Below are 20,159 nucleotides of genomic sequence, written 5' to 3'. Positions count from 1 at the left end.
CACTACTACTTGAAGAAAACTGTCCACTTCTTGCAGAACTACCCTATTAGCATTTATATCATAGACTATTAATTTTAGAGTACTTCATTCAGGCAATGTCTTTCAGCTTGCAAGACAAAAGCGAAACTGCTTACAACGGTGCAAGATTTGCTTAGGAGCTGATAGGGTCCAGAAAGATGGCCATATTTCTTCAAAGCAGCATGTGAGGTACTCACTGACAGGGCAGATTGGGAGAACATTTCAGAGCAACTCACGTAGCACTAACGAGGAGATGGTTACCTACACTGCAAGAACATGCCCAAGCCAGGAGCTGCTTGGTAACTGGAACTGACTGGTCTCTCTCGTCTTCTTTTCATTTCAACACAATGTGAAAACAAGGGAGCTTTCTCCCTCCACCCTCCACTACCTGGAATTTGTCTTACTTACAATGTAAACACTGCCACATACGGTGGATAAGGGGAAAGAAGGAAACAGGGGAACAAAAGGTAAATTATTAATCTATTTTCATTACTCAGTTAACTGGAAAACTCCTGGTTTGACTAGCCTGTTTATTAATAACATACCATACATTTGAATCAAATCTTGCACCGTGGATCACCAGCTGGCCCAATCAAATCAGCTATACACTGCTAAACTCAATGTCCTGGAGGCTGTGGGGTAGCTGACAGCTTTGCATTAAGCTACTCACATAAAAATGGAGGGAAAGAACACAAGGAGTTACTTTCTGAGCTCCTACTGATCCCCAGAGCTAATTTTTACTTTCAGTGATTGCTTTCATCTAAAGTGGCCAATAATTAATACACAACTATGACAGACAGCATATTTGCGCCAGTGGCTTCAACCACCTTTGCCCTCACCCAAGTATTCAACATAGCCAGAGCTCTGGGCAACGTGGTTTTCCTCTAACAATGTTTTTTCATATAAAAGTATGCAGTCTTAAGACAAAATGAAGCATTTACAGCAAGACTTAACGTTGCAAAATGGGCAGCATAAGTTAAATACCTACTTTTACTTTTCCCCTAAGATATTCCTATACTGTGTGATCAAAACATGTAAACCAGCTTACCTGATCCGCCATATCAACTCTAGCTTTGTGATGGAGAAGAAAATCCACCACCGACATATGACTTCTTGCAACAGCAAAATGGAATGCGGTGCGCTTCAGCTGAAATAAGCAAAGCTTTGGTTGTCAGGTCCATAATACAGTTCTTTTCCTTCTGCAGGTGATCAGGATTTCTAAATTCTCTGATTATTAACAAGCATATTTGTTAATATATATACGTTTGCATATTTCTCCCTCAACAGCCACACTTGGTCTTTGTCTGCACTTTTGTTCCCTTGGACAGAATTTAGGTATCAATCTTGAAGATTTCTGATAGAACCAGAATGATTTAGTTACTTTACATAACATCATCCCTTCACTGAAATTCACTGAAGTGTCAAAGTGGGATTAAGTAATCATACTGCCTAGAGGATGTGCATGCAGTACAAGAAGCACCCATGTTTACTATTTTATTATACGGTTTGATTTGAAAAGCTGAGGAGTAGATTTACACAATTAGATTTGCTTTTGGTATCCTCCTTGCTTTTGAATATATCTCTGCAATGCATGATGAGATTCCTCCCTCACTCAGTATTAGTCACCTTCCCAGACTGAGTCACTATCTGTGTAAATGAAAGCTTCCACCCTGCAAACAGTGAGTAATTTTACACAGGTGAATAGGCTCAATGCTTATCAGGAACACTTGATGAATTTTTCATTAAAGTAATTAATGGTGTGAATTTAAAAGGGATTGGTTAAATTGAATTAAACTTCAGTGGAGAGAGTTTTGCTTCCAGTTAAAGTGAACATAACTGGGTTTAACATAAGGCACTGAGAGTTTCCATACAAGGATATATAATTGATTTAAGCAATTAACTTTAAAAGTCAGTTTGAATTTGCTCTCTTATGCTTCTATGCAGATTGGCTGACTTATACATGTATGAGTTTAAATTTAGAGCTATATACATTAAAAGCATAAAAAGGTCGGATTTACGACGTGCATTTATGCCAGAAAAAGCCTCTTGCACAGAAATAGTTCTATCAACAAAACTCACCATTTGCCAGCCTTGCTTATTTGGCTTGGGAGTACAGGGGCAGGAATGATCACCATGAACAAAAGAATGGTTTGCCATTGTAAGCTACGTCCCCCCTAGCAGAATTAATCAATGCACAACACCCACATAGCTATGCTAGTGAATCTTTGATACTATTGGCCTGATTTAAGGATGACAGAGTAAAGATTCAAACTACTGGACTGGAAAAGTATTTAGTTTAATTTTCTGAATTCTGGAAAGCAATAAGGAAGCAAGAACTATTTTTTAAGTGACTTTTTAGGTAATTGATGGCAATACTCTCATTGTTCAAGAGAAGTTTACTCAAAAGAAATTTTTGTCTCCATCTCTTTTTTACAAACAAACCAAGAAATGTATCTTTACTATCTCCTCAATTCCCCAGGGGGGAAAAATGCACATGGGCATGGGAAGCAAGCTTTTTCAGAACCCATGATTAAGTAACATGCATAGGTAGATGATTTATACATAGCCACTGAGGGCAAACTGTTCTCCACAACTCCCAGATTAATATCATGACCACTCCATTGTTGAACTACCTCTTATGTGGAACATAGCACTGTACTTTGTTACTGTGAAGTACACACCCTCAGATTTTAGGCCTAGAGTTGATGTCAGCATAAGAAATGCATTTTCATCTATCTAGGGTAAATATGAGCTCTGATCTCAGCCTGGAGCCACAGAATGTGGTAGAATGCTCCGGTGGTTCCATACAAACCAAACAGTAACAATTCACACTTGAAATTTGTAAAGCTAGCAGCATAAATTAATTCTCAAAGTGACTGTGAGATTACATCCTCCTGCTCTGAAAGATGGGGAACTGGAGAAATTAGTCACCCAAGTACACAAAGTATTAGAGCAGGGACCACAATTCAGAAGTCTTTAGTCCCCAGTGTGATGCACAGACTACTGGCTAAATGCAAAGACCTGTGAGTTACGCTGCAAAAATCCTATTGTCCATACTGGATGTGTGAAACGTTTCTTAATCAGGTCCTAGAAGGGATCCTCGAAGCCTCACCACCTTACAGTTGACAAAGCTAGCATGCTGGGATTCCACCATGCATCCCTGAGGAGTCGCATTTCAGATCAGTGATCTGTCAGACACTTCATACTCACAGTATCTACAGCATTTATGTTAACATTCTTTTTAAACAGCTTTTCCATGGTTTCCAAATTGTTCATTTTAGCAGCATATTGAAATTCTCTCTCATCTGGCAATACTGTGGAAAAACACGATGAAAAAATTGTATTACTAAAAAAATAGCCATAACCAACTTAAGCGACAATGATACTGTTCTTACTTTCTGTAATTTGTCCTCATTTCATATGTTATGAGAATAATTTGCTTCTCATCACAGAAGTGTTCCAGGATTACATTTTTCTCCTCTAGAGACATCTGGCTGATGTTTCTAGTTTCAACTTTTAGGAACAAATAGAGGTAGACTTTTCACAGCATGGATTACCATTATTTGCACTGCCCACAGCATCAAGAGTTCATTTATGAAGTTCTCACCATCTAAATGGGTCCCAAAGTATTTTAAAGGCATAGCAGTGTACAGTACAAACCGCTCCATTTCTTTCCTATTCTTGGAAAACTTGCTCAGTTTTAAAACAGAACACACCACCAAAATACATAAAAATGTATAGCAGTAACCAAATGGTATGACCCAACTGAAAAAAACCAGACCAACCAGGAGTTTTACAGGGGAAAAAAAAGGTGCGTACTTGAACTCAAAATTTGGTCCCAATGTGGAATTTACTATTAAATTGGGACCTTCCTTTAATGTCTCAACCCAAAAGTGAACATCTGTTTGGTCAACTAAAGTAGCTGCAGCATGCATTTAGACACCTAATACTCAGTAATTTTGGAAAATAAAATTCCAGGCTCTGGTAACTGGTTTAGCTAACTTAGAGGTCAGAGTATTTCTCATGTTTCTACCTTAACATTTAATTAATCACTTAGAAGAAATCAGTGTAGCAGTTAAATCAGTTGAAAAAATGTTAGTAGATATTTTTAATTTCCTAGGATATCACACTTAAAAAGTTAGTCACTTAGATATCGTCTGTCTAGAAAATTTTGGCCTGAAAGCCACTTGGCCAATGACACCACCAAAGAGGACAGTGCTCTCTGTTAACTAGAAACTGCAGCAATTATCTGTTCCTTAGAGGCCTCTCATGCAAGCTCATCCTACGGCATTACATCTAAGTTCATTAACGGCCTAATGAGAATACAGCTTGAGGCAGTATGACTGCAGAGCATACTAAGGAAAATCAGTATGGCATTCACTTAATTGCATTTTACATGTTACCCATGATTATAATCTCAGTGGGAATAATCACAGTTGTACTGTACCAAATGAGCTAGAAATTAAACTGGACACTTGCAAAGCTGTTTCCAGATTTCCTATGACATTATCCAAGCACCTCGAACAACAGAAGCATCCTCCCAAAATTCTCTGGAAATCACAGATCACAAATTACTAGCTTGTTTTACAACACAGGGGCATAGCCAAAAAAAAAAAGCAGTTGCAAATAAAAATGCACCCCTGGCATCTGTGACAAGGAGTGTGACTGACAGCAAAATCAGCATCATTAACAGGGATCTTTGCAGAATAAATGCCTCACTTGTGCTTTTCATAGTCTACACCCTAAAGAAGCATCCAGCAGAGCTTTCCAGTACCTTGATTTCAAGCACAGGTAAACCAATGGTCACAGGATACCTTGCTCAAGGCAAATTTGTGGCAAACATGGCAACAAAACGTAGGGCACCAATTAGCTGCAATTAATTAGTTACAGTTAGGCCACATTCATTCCTACTGACTGCTGATGAACACTCACACAGGATTCTTACATGAGGATGGAAAGATAAATGCTGTTGCATCTCAGAACATTCAGGAACAATCACAACAGTTTACTCACACTGCCTTAAAGAAACAAGAGAAATTGATGTTTCTTTACTGTATCTGCATCAGCAAGGACAGTTTTGTTGCGGTTCTGACAAAGAATTAATAACTGATCTTTTTTCTCCTGTCCAGAAGTCATGAATTGTCCGTACGCTATTAAAAAGAAGACCTTTTGCTCTGGGTGTGATGTTTCTTAATAATCTCTCTCTTAATACCTCTTAATTCAGGAGTTAATAACAGTGGCAATCCAGACGCACCACAGCACCGACTTGCTGCACAACCTTTTGCTGCTTTTGCAAAACGATTTTTTTCACACATGAAATTACAGGAGTATAGAGCTGTCAGACTACAGATTTATGGAAGCTTTCTGTCCAATCTGGGGTGTCCAGGATTTGGCACTCCTTGTATTATTAGCAATCACTCTATTTTCAAGTAGCAGCAGCAATCAATTATCTATTTGTGGCTGTCAATCTTTTCTGGGGGTTATGTTCTTTGGCTTCACACAAAATGTCTGGCTTACTGCCCTACAAGTTATAAGTATATGACTATATTTACATTGTAACTATAAAAGTTATATTCAATTTTTCTTCTGAGCTAACTAAAAGTAGTAATTTTATCAGTTTATTTCCTTTGTAGAGAGCCCTGTCTGTGGTGTACTGAACATCCCAACATTTTGCCCCTCTTGAAGGGGCAAGGAAGTAAAAAGGTGCAGAAAAGTGAATCACTTTGTTAACCTGAAAACAGAAAGTACTCCTCAACAGAAACTCAAGCTTTGAGGTACCTTCAATTTTTCTTTCCTCATATTGACATCTTATTTTAGTGGCCCCAATCTGTGTTTCAGTAATACCACAAATAAGGATGGATGACTTCCAATGAAGTAAAAAACCGCACCAGAGGTTTCAGTACTCGTAGACAGTGGAAATTCCTCCCCCTCCCCTTTTTAATTTCCTGTTGTGGTATCCACAAGATGAAATCTGTCATAGTCTCAAAAAGCACATGGAACAAAACCCAGGAATTTGAACTGGCTGAAGAGTTCCAAGGAGGTAGAATACAAAAATAATAACAATATTCAGATTCAAATGACAACAAAAATTATTTTTACTCTATTGTTTCTAAAAATTAAATCATATGTTTAACAGTTCGGTAACATTTTCAATGTTTTCTCTACGTTTTCTTGTGTGTTACCAGAAACAAAATGACTGGGGCAAAGCAGGTATTCTGTTAAGTCAGGAGAATCTCCTTCTAAAATAACCGTTTTCCGATCCAAAGAAGTCACGGGAAAAACTACCCATGGAGTCCAACAGTGATATTTTATTCATTCCTATTCTCTGCCTGCCCTCTTTGCCGGCCTGACAGCAGGCAGGACAGCTCCTGGCTGTCGCGCTGCCATCACAGGACACGGCTGCGGCCAGGTTTGACAATTACGGCTCAGTTTCCACGAGTAACCCCTTTTCACTAACTGCAGCCCACGCCGGAGCAGGCTGTTCTTTCACAAACCGGTTTGCCGGATGGGAGCCGGAGACCCCACCGCCGGGCGCGACCGTGCCGCCGAGTGCAGGGAGGCCAGAAGGTCCTCCGAGTTCTGCGTGCCCCCGAAGCGGGCTCTGGACGGCTTGTGAAGCTGTTGGCAGGTGCTCAGCCCCAGGGCGGTGACGAGCGCCGGCGAACACCCCCGAGCAGCTTCAGGGGTGAAGCTAAAGTGGGGCGCTGGGCACCTCGCCGGACCTGTCCCTTGGAAGAGGGACGTGCCAAACCCCAGCTCCCCATCCCACATCCACACCTCCTCGCTGATGTCTTTCACTACGTAAAAAGCAGGTCGTGTTTAACATCCCCCCCCCCCATTTTTTTCTTTGGTGGAGGCAAAAAGGGGGTTGGGGTGGGCCCCGCCGCCCCGGCAGCCCCGCCGGGGCCTGGCACGCTGCCTCCGGGCCGGGCAGCCCGGGGCCCAGGGCCAGCGCTGCCCGCTGGGTTGCCTCGCCGCCGACCCCCGCGCACTCACGGCCGTCGTGGCTGGCTGCCGCGGCTCCCGGCGCCGCATCCTCCCCGGCGCGGAGCAGGCGGCTCAGCCCCTTCATTGCTGCCCGCGGCTCCGCTTCCTCCTCAGCCAAGGAGGTGCCGCGGGAGGTGCCCTGCGCTGGCCCGACAAACCGGTTCGGGGCTGCGAGTCGAGCGGAGCACGCTCCGCCAGGCCCGACACAGCCCTGCAGGCACACCGGCGCTTGGCCACACCACCCGAGGGGGAGAGGTGCGGGGCAGCTTCAGGAGTTTGCTTTAAAAGAAACCAGGAAATAAATACACAGCATTTCTTGATACGAGCTAGGCACCGAACGGGGTAATCCTTGCACAGTTGCCCCCACCCTGGTCCTCTCTAGCGGCTTGCCTTACGTGCAAATAGCATTTGCAGCGACAAATGCACACGCAAGACAAAAAGGCAGTCCTGTTTGCTTCCGAAGTGCTTACCAAATCGTCACACAAACAAGAGGCACTTTTGAAAAGCAATGCCACAAGTACACACGTACGGACCCACAGAGGCATCACAGCTTGCGTGGGATTCCCGGAGGCAGGTGGCTTTGTTACTAATTGCAGGGTAGCCATGGAGCTCTTCTCTGCAGGTTGAAGGCTATTTTGGGGGGAAATCCCTCTTGTGAGTTCTTCTTACTGCTGTCAACCAGCGTGCAGTGGACTGGAGAGGGTGACTGTCCCCGCGACCCTGCAAGCTTCAGACAGCCTTGGGACGCGAGACTGAGGTGCTTCTGCCGTAAATTTGGGCAGAAATACACACGTGCAGCCGCAGTATTGATCCAATCAGAAGACTCTTCATTTTCAGGTAGACAATACTTTCATTTGCTTTTGTCCAAGTCCAGTCAAAATCAATACACATATCCCCAAAGGTAAAGTTTTTGTGACCTGACATACTGAGATCCATCCAATCTACCTATTTCTCAATTTATCTTGAAGTCCACTGTTTACTTTGGTCTATTTAAGCCAGCGCTGATATTTCATTTCACACAGACAATGATTTTCTGAGACAGGGCATAAAAATTGTTTAAAGTGACTAGCCTAAATTTTACTTTAAACTCAGCCTTTGATATTGCTAACATTTCAAAATAAATATTAGAAAAGTAGCTCCAAGAATGCAGAACTATCAGTATTCAGCCTTATACAACTGAAGACACACTTGAGTTCCTTCACTATAATTTTTTCTTTGTAATTAAATTACACAGTCATCTTAACTTCCAAGATTATTAACACCCTACATGTCCATGGTAGAATTAATCTGAAAGACTCAAAAGAGTTTGTAAATTGAGCAAATCTGGATACAAAAATATTTGCTCAGATTCTGCTTATCACACATGAAGAGATTTCACAGTTGTTCTCTCCATTAAATATTTTTGAAACAGTCAGGCTGTGATGTATAAGAATCTTTACACTTGATACACCTTGGTCTGGTAAGACAGTTTCATCCACTGTACTTCCAGTAGATGAATGTTACTCAGCTGAAAAAAACCTGAAAATAAGCCCAGAGTGAGAAGAACAAGTAACTGATTTAGCAGTAGCTGAATCATGGAAGTTTCACCTCTCCTTGCTTCCTGTGACTCAAATGTTCCAGCGAAACTTCTTAAGAACAGTTTTATTTCTGTATGGTGACTGGGCTAGTAATACAGACCCACTCTTTGCAATATTAATGCTCCTTTTCAAAATGAGAGACAACAGACAACTGTGGAATGATTAGGTTTGCCTACAAACCTGGCATCAAAGGAGGAATACATTTGCAGCCTCATCAGAACACAGGTTACAGTGTGAATCTTTAAACCTTGACCATAATTTTACATACAGTCTGGAAATGCCAGCTGTTAGTTTCCAGTTCTAATTACTATCATACAATACTATTTCACAGTGTATCCCTGGTCTCTTAACTAACTTTGCCAGTACAACTATACTTCATGTGCTCAAACTTTGCAAATAGCAAGTTTACCACATTCTCTAAACCAATTCCACAATCTTGACTCTTTCAAAGGGCCCCAGCACCCTGCACAAAAGACTGGTGCAGAAACTAACAGAGATGCAGAATCCAGAACAAAGTGCAGAGCAAGGGAGTACTGGGACATCTTTCTTGGAAACTGGAACTTGCCTTCACAGAGTTCTCTCTCTGCCAGGAACTCAGAGCATTTTTTAAATATTTAAAATAACAGTAGTAATAAATACATAAACAAGTAGAACCAATATAAAGAAAAAATGTAAGGCAAGACAAAAGCATGTGGAATAGTGCATAAAGAGGAAGAACCAAAATTATGTCCTGTAAAAGATGGTTAGATTTGAAGATAAAGTCAAGGTAGAGAGTATTATGTTTTTATTAAACTGTGTATTAATCTGTATTAAACTCTGTACTTTTATGGAAGGTATGAAACTCTGCAGGATTCTGAATCCTGTGGTGCATGGATTGTTTAGCCTGTGCAACTGCAGCACCTCAGTTACCCTTGTTCCTTCCCTCATCCCTTATGGCGACAGCTACCTGTTGCCACTTGCCTTTGCTTATGAGTAGTAACCAGAACAACGAAGTGGAGATGCCCAGTCTCAACAGGTGCTCACATATACAAACAGCAATCAGAAAAGACACGGCAGAGATCCCCAGAACACTGCAGCTGGCCAACAAACTCGGGCACCAGCAGGCTGCTCCCTAGGCTCACTTGTAGGCATTATGATTCTTGATGGCTCCAACTTTCTGCTCGGATCTGCATACTACCATGTGAGAGACAAGGATGTGATAAACCATCCCCAAAATAATTCCAACATGGATCAAGCTACAGGCAGAGCAATTCAAGCCCAAACTCTGTCCTGCTGATGTTCCTGCCTGTTACTGACACTTCAAAGTGGAACTTCAGCAACTCTGAGAACAAAACAGCATAAGCCAAAGTACTTATAAATTCCCAATAGAGAAATTTCTAGAAATAAAGACTATGAGACCCCCAGTTCAGGTAACTAATAAAATTGGTCACCATGATACCCAACCACAGTAAGACATTCTGTAGGCAAGATACTTCAAAACTCAAAAGTAAATGAAGACATTACTATAGATAGCAGTAAATAGATTCAATAGAAAAATGCTATATGCTGTAAAACAGCCTAAGTTTTTGGGTACTGAGGATTTACAAGATAAACTCAAGTTGTGTTCTTAGGGGGGCATCTCTGTGGTTGTCCCACTTAACACCAAACATCCTCCTTACAGATAAATGCTTTGTGGTCATCCATATGCTGTCTGCATTCCTTTCTTCAAAAGTGGTGGAGAGAAGAACATAAGAGATGAGAGAAATGTCATCCTTTTTCTCTCTTTTTCTTAACTAAAAGAGGAATTCAAGATAAAGTGTATGTGTATATATATATATACACACCTTAAATAAGAGAGGTACTTACACTACACAAAAATTCTCATCTGGTGCCAACCTAGACCATTCACATGCTTCAAAACTGTGGATACAGTAAGTGTAGAATGGCTCACACACAGGCAGTAATTTATACATTAAGTTAAACACAGCTATAAAGAAATTTCCAGATGCTAATGAAAACAGATTTTAAGATCAATTCTATAACACACACAGAGAAAAATGCAAACCAAAAACATTGCTTACACAGTCTTCTCCACAAGAACTGAAACAAAAAGCCATATCACAGAAGTTTATGACAATACTTAATTCTGTACTGAAGGCCTTCAGATAAAAACAGTAATAAATGTGGTATAAGAAACTATAAGGAACAGGAAAAAAAAGGATTCTGTTTTGCATTGCAGTAAATAATATACATGGAAAACATTAAAATAATCTCACCGAGCTTTAAAATCATACTGTGAGTTTTATTTCCACATTAACTCTTAACATACTCCACAACTTTAACTTTATGACACTCAGATAACTCTATGACACCTTTTTTTAAACAGATGGTAAGACATCTTTGGAGGCTAAGCCAAACTAACTGTATTTGTTCAAGCATTTTTAGCAGTTTACTTTGTCCTAAGTAAATGCATATGTAAAAATACCCATTTTAAAGAAACACACACAATGAGAAGGTAATACTTAGATTCTACACTTCATTGAATCAGACAGATACAAACTAATAAAGGGACAGGTGTTCATTTTCTAAACAGCAGTGGTAGCTTAAGTCATTGTTCCCTTGGTTGCTTTTATGTCTTTCCTACCAAAAGTTTCCAGCTCCCACCTCTGTCAACAGAATAGCTCATGCTGAATGCTCACTGACCTGGTTTAGAAAAATTTAACTGAGTCAGCTTACACAGTCTGAACTAGTCCAGCTGATTTGGTCCAAAGCAGATAACAGAGCACTGACATGAATTCAAATGACAGAGCTCTGGGTACAGTGGCATCTGGCAAACAAACACATGAGCAGGTAGAGATGGTGAAATCATTCCAGCAAGTTTGGAAACAACAAAGCACATTCTGGACTTCGCCTGGGAATCTAAAACATATCAGGTACACATTTGTTTGTTTAAAAACCAAGCAAACCCCCAAGTACTTCCAATACAGTTAAGCAACAAAACAAATGCTTCTACAGTAGCCACTTATTTTAAAGATTTTGCAATTAAAAAGCAGTTTATATTTCATACAGGATTTGATATTGTTTGTATAACTTACAAGAAATATGCTGTCATCATAAATTATTTGGCTGATAAATATTTAATTATAATAAAATGTCTACATTTAAGCAATTTGGTGTGAGGAGAAAAAATCTAAACAGAATATTTTAAATATTTGCACTTTACAACTTCCTCCTTCCACATATGCACTCATAAAATATCATTTATTCAGAAACACAAAACAATTTTAAAGAGAAAGCTAGGTAAACAATAAGAAGGTTCAGCATCTTGCATATTTGCACATGATTCATATTATTATTGCACCATGACACCTTTTATTCAGAATAAATTCAGTGCTACAGACCAGTAACAATTTCACAATGGTGAATAAAATTGAAGTTCTCCATCTCTTTGGAAAGGCCAATGATCGAACAGCATTTGTCTGACTAACCTGGAGGAATCCTTCTCTGATCAACAGGTTTACTAATATTTTTTAAACCAGTGAAGTCATCCTGTATCTCATCACAATGAGTCCTTCACGGCTGGTCCATCAACTGTTAGTGAATTAATTTTCAGTGACAACAATGAAAGCTTGACTGTGCTCTAAATTCTTGCTCTTTTCCTTTGAAATTGCGACACCAATCAATTTTTTTGTCCCATGAGAAGACAGACATTCATCAGCAGAAATCAAGCAACTCAGCTCTTCTTTGTTATCACACAGCTAATACAACAATTAAATTTGGTGTTGAATTGTCCAAGGAAGTGTCAGCCTGAGCTACTATGGCTACCATGGCCGATACAACCAACAGAGAAGATGGCAGGTCAGGTGTGGGAAGTACAGAAAGCACATCGTGGCACCCTAGCTAACGATTCCTACTTTCTAGGGAGCTTGCCCTACAGGCTTGTTCAATGGCGGCTCTAATCTCCCTGTTCTGTTTGTTGAACAGCAGAGAGAATTCATGAGGCTGCTCGTGACTCTAACAAAGTTCCACATGTTCAATATAAACAAAGTTGAAGCGCTAGTGAATTTTGATTCTCGGAAACAACTGGAAAAAAAAGTATTATTCTCAAAACAAACAAACAAAAGATTACCTCAGTTGTACCTCCTCTTCTACCTCAAACATCATGTTCTTTTTGCACAGACATACAATGGCTCCAAAGTGACAGGCACCTGAATCCAGCCTACCAACAATGCTAAATTAATTTGCATTGTTGGTAAATAAATTAATGTTTAATTTGCTAAATTAAACACTATGAAATACTTCATATAGAATATGTTGCTACACAGTCATTTAAAAAACATATCAATTGTATGCTTGGAATTGCTCGACTTGGCTTTTTTTGATACTGACTGTGAAGTTGTTAGTCCAGACCTGAAGTTAAAGAAACAAAAAAACACCAGTAAGAGGTTAAAATATACAATGCATACCTACACAGATTTTACAACACTGAGTATTTTTCTAAACTTTATTATTTTAAAATAGTTGTGTACTCAAGTTCCTAGAAAATCCTTACCTTTTTGTTCCTTGTGATGGATTTGTGCATTGCTGTCCTCTGCTTAAACCTCCTGAAAAGTAATGGAAACAATCAAAATTAATTACTTTAATAAAGAAAGAATGCTTCAGAAATTACATACATGGTAGAACTTTTAAAAGAACAGTTTTGGGTAAAGCTTTTCTTTCCTTTTTTTTTTTTTTTTAACATAACTGAATTTAATCTGTCTCAAGCAGATAACATTTTATTATCTGCAGTTTGAGTACTGTAGCTTATATTAACATTTTTAAAAGAGAAAAACAAAAATCCTTTAGTTTATTGAATTCTAAGGGATTAATTTGAACCTTGTAGTTTCCAGAAATATTTCAGCATAACATCATTGATTTTCAACGTGGCTGTTGAAAACTGTATTTTTAAATTTTTTGCCCACTGGGATGTGGGGGGCAAGAATCTTTGCCCAGTAAGTTTTCATCTAAAACAAAGCCCGTTTGTGTAACAGTACTGCTTCTAAAATTTTCTGTGTAAAAGATTCATATTGAAGTCTTAATTGTGTTCCGATAATTCTAACACACTAGCATTCTATTTCCTCTTATAAAGCTCACAAGTTAGATTAGGGACAAGGTACTTTAAGCAGATAGTTAACTACCTGCACATGTCCTCTAATCTGGCCAAAGATTAACTCTTCATAAAAACCAGAAACTACTTGAGTAAATATGCTACTGGTTTGGCATGTTACAGGTGCAGTTATGTGATATATTTTATTAGCTGTAAACCAGGCTTGCAAGTTCCTGCCTTTATGCTTTTAGTTCCCCACCTCTCTGTTTTTGCCAGCAGATTACATAATGGAACTTTTCTGTCAACTGAATCTCTGAAACAATCCAGGTTGAAGATGTTTGCATTGATTTTTGCTTGAATCTCAGTTGCCTTACAAACACGTTTCTGAACATGGTTCGAGGATAGCAAATATGCAATTTACAGAAATGAGCAGTAATTCCTATCTCACCATTGTGGCAAATGAGAATGCATTGTCTAACTACCAGCACATTTATAAACATAGTTTGTCATGAAAACTGATTTGATTTTTTTTAAGTAAAAATGTTCACTCTTACACAAGCCTTACTCAAATGAACTTGTTATGAAAATCTCAAAGCCCTGAAAAGTTCAAAGTATACCACTTCCAAATTATTTTAATTGTACAAGCAGATAATTTGAATAATCAAATATATCCTAATGTGCATACTCACCAACTCTATTTGAGTTTTCCATATTATAAGTCTTAGTAGGAAAATCTTTTTTTTCTGTCAACTCCTGGATAAGGCCTTTATTTAAGCAGACATCCACGTGTCTGTTAAATGACACAAGACTGTTGGTTTTCTGTTCTGAATTACAAACGGGACAAACAAGAACACTGTCTCCTTTGGCTTCAAAGAAACAGGATGAACTAGTTTCTTCTGTATGTTCAGTCTTTTCAAAATGGTCTTCATTGTCTTCTGAAATTCTTTTGGGTAAGAGACACTGTTTCATACACACGTTTCTAGCAATATCACTGAGATTGCTAGGCTGTCTTTCTCTGTGAGGTTTATCAGACGTTATCTGAGTGAATTTTTCTGTGCTACTGCTAGTACAGCTGTCAGATGTACTTGCAGACTGGTCTGCTCCTGCTAATTGATCCACTTTATTTTGACATTCATCAACATTTTCACTTTTAATTTGTGGAAGAAAGTTAAGTGTACTTTCTCTCGAATTGTCATTCTTGGGTATTTCCATGGTATCTTTAACAAGACTCCCACTGAGACACTCATCAATATGCCTATTAAGCTCTTCCAAATTATTGCTGCTTTGCTCCTCAAAGCAAACGGGGCAGGTGAAGATCTTACACACATTAGAATTCTGTAAGTCTGTGACTTTCTTTGTTTCTTCAACAAAATGTGCTGATGATTTCTTGTCATGAAAGAGCTGCTTACCTACAGTTTCATTTGGAGGATTCTCACTGTTTAGTTGCCTTGCAGCTCGCTTTTTATCAAAGAAACTCCCTCTGGGAGATGATTCTGAATTTTTTGTGAAACATTCTTGGTTGGACTTCCCTGCATGAAGCCTAAGAAAACTAGTTTCTTTTCCTGATTTTAAGAAACTTGTAATGCTTTTTTGTTGGTACTTCTTCTCTTCTTCACTTAGAAATCCTGATACTCGTACACCTAATGATGAAAAACAAACCTGTAATACCAATTTTATGAAAACTTAATACTAATTCTTAATTAACACCTTTTGAGGTATACATCCACTCAATAAAGGTGCATTTTATCTCTAAACGGAGGTTTTACTACATGCAAATGCCTACAATGGATCACAAGGTCCATACAATTTTATCAGCCCTGAACACTTGCCCAACCATATTAATTTCAATATGCATGAAGTTTTAACTGATTGCACCGTAACACGAAGCTATAAACTTAATAAAGTTATATAGAATTCAGTCTGAAAGAGACTTTGCATGATGTTTCCCCACCAAAATATTTTTTTCTTCAGCATATTCTAATACCACAGACAAATAAGTTTTATATATCACTGAATGGTTCAAGCAGAATGTTTAAGCACCTCAAACACATGGGTCTTAGAATCAAAACACAGAGTTTACTTTTGACAGGAATTTTCAAGTGTCTTGTGGAACATAGCATCTTCAAATCTATAAGCACTTAAAGCATTTTTTTCTGAAAGAGGTTATGGACATAAACTCCCTGTTGCTGTGGTGCAAAGCAGATTTAAAAGCTCTTTTAAGGCAGCAGAATTAAGCACTGCTATGTGTTAAGGTTCCACTCTCATGCCGATGTGTATATTGTTCCAGGGATAACAGGTGGTAGGACAAGTACAGCCTCAATTAGTATAACATTCCTGAGTCACCGTTCAGCACTTCAGACCTATTTCACTTTGGAAAAACTACCAGGGTAAGGGAGAAAGGATAAATCCATTTACACTGATTTTACTTCAAAGTACGGTCTATTACTTTGATACACTACAAGATCTAACTCTGAAAATGAAGAATGAGTTTGAAATGTTTACCCATAAGTCTTATCCGTAAAGGGTGAGGAGCAACACTATCAATTTCTGTTCCTAACAAGTCTTTAGCAACAGCAAATATTTCCTCTTCAGTAGAAACAGAAGACAGCACAGTTGAAGCTCTTGTTTTCACTTCAAAGTTCACATTCTTTAGCTTCAAGGTAACAGTTTTACCCTAGGCAAAAAAAGAAGAAGAAGGAAAAAAAAAAAGGTTAAGCATGTCATATATGGCACAGAAACAACTATTACGTAGCATCTATATAAGGGCCCTAAATCCACAGTCAAGACTGTGTGCTTATCTGTGTACAGCAAGGGGCATTGGCAAGAATTTGTCTGCAAGATTCTGCACTTGCTCCTAAACTGCTGCCAAAGTTGAATTCTCTGAACTGGGCCATTTGGCTATGGTTCCCAGCAGACCATCTGCCACCAGTGCATGTTCAATAGATTTCATGCTCTGGCTACAGTCACAACTTACACCCTGTCTACAAAAAATTATTTCCTCACTTGGAAACTTTCAGTGCCAGATATCTTAACTTTGCTGGGAAAGCTACTAAGGATGCCTAAGTGATATCCAATTAAGGATTCACTGAAAACTTCCTTCCTCCTGCATGGTGCTATCAGAACCATACACACAACATCTGTGTTTGGCACAGATATTCCCCTGGCAACACCTTCTAAACTGTTTGTGTGATTTAGCGTGTCCATCCAAAGGTAAATAAATGGCACTCCACTTGTTCTGGTGCCTTTGTAAACTTATCCCTTTGTCCTTCTTAGCTGATTTCCCTTTCAACCTGTCATCTTTCGACACAATCTTTCATGGCTGAAGAAGACTAGTCACAATTCTTTTAGGTCTTCAGTGTTATTCCTTACTTTACCATAAAGACCTCTATAGAAAATATGAACTGTTTTTTCTAGATAATAAATAGAAATTTGGGGAGAAGGAATACAGGGACTGTTCCTACCATTCATACCGTTGAATGGTATGAATAACTTGTCAGTAAGTTTGGGACATGTTAACTTCTTAAACTACACTACTGGCTATTGACTGGATCCTGTATGAATACAGGACAGAAACACAGTGTTTTAAATACATTATTATTACATGATTGACCAAGTACAGCTCACAGACAATCAACTCTAGTATTTGGTTATAAACATTGCTTTTAGCATAAAATGTTTATATGCTAAATAACTTGGTTAATTAGTTTAATTTTTTCCATGCATATTACTAGATAGCCACCTGAACAATACCGAAACGCTACCTAAATCATTCTAAACATCCGCAAATTAAAGAATGGAGACTTCTAAAGATAGCTTGCATGCTATATGATGCTGCTGAAAGCATTCACACTAACACTGCATTTAATAAGTTTGAATGCAAAGTGTTGCCTTTTTGCAAGTAAACAGAGAATAATATAAATACCTTAAGTCCCTCCTTCTGTAGCTCTTGGGCAAGGTCTCTGCAGAGTTCTCGACACAAGCTGTACTGGTCTTCTGCTGTGTTTATTTCATTGAATGTTCTAAGATAAAGATATGATCTTTTTTTCAGTATGAAACCTAGAATTTGTTCAGTGGCTGCCATCTAAAAGTATTTTTTGTACAGTTAAACAAAACTACATCAGAAGAAGGTTATATAGGTTTGAGTTTTCTTCAAGGAAAAATTAATATTAATACAAATATTATACAGAAAGATTTGTGCACATTTATGTATTTCAAACTGTTTGCAAAGCCCTTCAAATAATGAAATAATTTGACTTTCAAATTTTCATGCACTATTTGAAAATGTATCAGATTTAAGGTCATTAATGCTTAAATATTTGCAAGAGAGAATATTAACACCAACTGAATTCATGGAGCCAGCCAAGTTATTTGTATTTAATCTCCTTTGTACAGTGCTGTGTAACATCAGAAGAAAGAAGGGATTAGAAAGTCAACATCAGAGCCAAGTATCAGAAATAAATAATGCAGATGCTAAGAAAAAGATGCCAGCTAGGATAATTATGTCTAGCCTCAGAGGAGGAAAAACTATCTTTCTGCAAAAAATGTTGCTAACCGCCTTTGCTAAAGCTTCTTAGCAGGGGAATTACAGTATTATTTTTTTGTTGTGCATCTGCTTTTCAGTAATAATGTGAGAGGAAAGGCAACCTTCAGTTAGTAGTGGTTTAAAGAGAAGTGGGAAGCAAAACTTACAGCCGCAATGTTATCCTGGCAATGCTGCAGTGGTTTACAGCATGGCAATGCTGCAGTGATTGGGAAGCTGTAAAAGTCCCAAGTTTGGAAGGGGCAGGACAGAGAGAATGCTATTTCAGGCCCATCTCTCCCCCCCATATAAATTAGTTTCATTATCTCAGCAGCCCATTGACATCTCTGGTCTAAAACTGCTTCCCTTAGGGAAAAAAGAAGGAAGAAAGAAAAGCAGAAAGGTAAAATAGGCTACTCAGATTATCTGTCTGTCTGCAAACCAGCACAAGACTACAGCCATAAATTTCTCAGCTCTGGTGGTACCAAATGTTACGGGGCTTACTTAAGCTGCCCACAACTATTAAGTCTCAATAGGAATAAGAATCTTTTCTTATATTCTTTTCTAAGAAAAGACAACACATGAGGGTAGGGCTAATTATTACAGTGCTCTACAGAGTCTCCTTGCAGTATTTCCTTTTAAAAAGTGAACTGTCAGAAATGACATACACCACATTCTTAAGGAACTTTACATGGGTAAAAACTTAAAAGTTAGGAAATGTAACCAATTTTAGTTAACCATGCAAAATTACTGCCTGCTTTGCAAGTCTACCTTATGCTATGCTTGCTGTGCATGTGACTGCAGGCTACTAGACTGATAATGACATTAAACTGGAACATATAAAAAAAATTCAAGCCCTTATATATTTCTACTCTATATTATGGCTTAAAGACCACTTTGATGCATTAAAGGCATTGGAGAATCAGATGATAAGAAAAGAGAACACACAAACTGACAAAAGTACCTCCATAGTATTCTGAAGCCAAGGGAAAAAAACCAATGAAAGCTTGAATCTGACTTAGTGAGCTTGTTGTATATGTGTTTTTTTAACACGTATAAATACAGAATGAAATTATATGACTAACAAAAGTATACACTACTTGGCATTAAGTAGGTTTAGTGATTAATGTATTTTTTTTTCAATATTGAAGAGGCATACCTTTCAGTGCTCATACTTTTTCTTTCTCCATCCCTTTAAAAAGAAGAACAATTTATTATACTCAGTTTACCTAGAACTGTTATCTTTTCAATAAACTCTGAGTCAATCAATCATGCTTCAATAACTAACAGCAGTCTCTTCTATAAAATCTGGATGTTAACTTTTTCTACAAATCTTGTACATCAAGTTTAAGTGAATGCAAAATGGAAAATGTTTTTAAAAAAAACCCTGAAGCTACTGTAGATGAAGTAAACACATATATTAGCCATAGACTTCAATAAAAATAAACAGTTCGTAAAAAACCAACCAACCAACCAATCAAAAACCCCTAACAAAACTCCCCTCCCTTATCAGGAGGAGTCTTATTTAAAAACAAAACTAACTACAAATCCTAGGCTGTCTCACCTAGCTATAACTGTGAAGCACTGCTCCTGAACATACTATGTATATTTGACTATTTGTTTACCTGAGAAATTAGTTTGCTTTCTGTCTAAATTACTGCCCATGTTAAAGGTGATCTGTTAAGGCTTTTTTTGTTTGTTTCTTTCTGGTTTTAATTAGGCATCCTTTAACAACTCTTCTCCGTATAAGGAGTTCCTCAGAGCATTTTCGTTTTAGGTCCTTCTTCTGTTGGTAAGTATTGGAAATTACAAATTTGGTATCCTCAGATTTTCCTAAAAGAAAGTGGTCAAAGACAATGACCATAAGATGAACCATTTACTGAGGACTCAGGTGTTGGTATGTTAAGGGCTTGCTTTCTCCACACTAAAATCACTGAAATCAAGTTGGTGCTAATAAAAACAAGATCAAGAAATAAATTTCTTAGACTACACC

At 38.4% G+C, this 20,159-nt stretch overlaps 2 protein-coding genes across 12 annotated transcripts in view; both read right to left on the bottom strand.

Annotated features, from left to right (window-relative positions):
- ANKDD1B (ankyrin repeat and death domain containing 1B) overlaps window positions 1-7,219 on the bottom strand; it is a 31,360-nt gene extending 24,141 nt beyond the window's left edge. The window contains exons 1-3 of one of the 2 annotated variants that reach the window (XM_030005263.2): window positions 7,015-7,219; window positions 3,229-3,332; window positions 1,067-1,165 (exon numbers count right to left, since the gene is read on the bottom strand). In XM_030005263.2, coding sequence (XP_029861123.1) covers window positions 1,067-1,165; window positions 3,229-3,332; window positions 7,015-7,090 — 279 coding nt within the window. In that variant the 5' untranslated portion in view covers window positions 7,091-7,219. The remainder of the gene's footprint in view (window positions 1-1,066; window positions 1,166-3,228; window positions 3,333-7,014) is intronic. The other variant, XM_030005266.2, reaches the window with a different exon arrangement.
- Window positions 7,220-10,842: 3,623 nt separating this feature from the next.
- POLK (DNA polymerase kappa) overlaps window positions 10,843-20,159 on the bottom strand; it is a 38,322-nt gene continuing 29,005 nt past the window's right edge. For 9 of the 10 annotated variants that reach the window (XM_030005252.2, XM_041121052.1, XM_030005256.2 and 6 more), the window contains 6 exons: window positions 19,326-19,358; window positions 17,570-17,666; window positions 16,150-16,321; window positions 14,337-15,287; window positions 13,114-13,165; window positions 10,843-12,971 (listed from right to left, as the gene is read on the bottom strand). In XM_030005252.2, coding sequence (XP_029861112.1) covers window positions 12,887-12,971; window positions 13,114-13,165; window positions 14,337-15,287; window positions 16,150-16,321; window positions 17,570-17,666; window positions 19,326-19,358 — 1,390 coding nt within the window. In that variant the 3' untranslated portion in view covers window positions 10,843-12,886. The remainder of the gene's footprint in view (window positions 12,972-13,113; window positions 13,166-14,336; window positions 15,288-16,149; window positions 16,322-17,569; window positions 17,667-19,325; window positions 19,359-20,159) is intronic. The other variant, XM_030005253.2, reaches the window with a different exon arrangement.

Source organism: Aquila chrysaetos, chromosome Z (assembly GCF_900496995.4).
Source record: "Aquila chrysaetos chrysaetos chromosome Z, bAquChr1.4, whole genome shotgun sequence".
Taxonomy (NCBI): domain Eukaryota; kingdom Metazoa; phylum Chordata; class Aves; order Accipitriformes; family Accipitridae; genus Aquila; species Aquila chrysaetos.
This window is presented reverse-complemented; position numbering and strand designations above follow the sequence as displayed.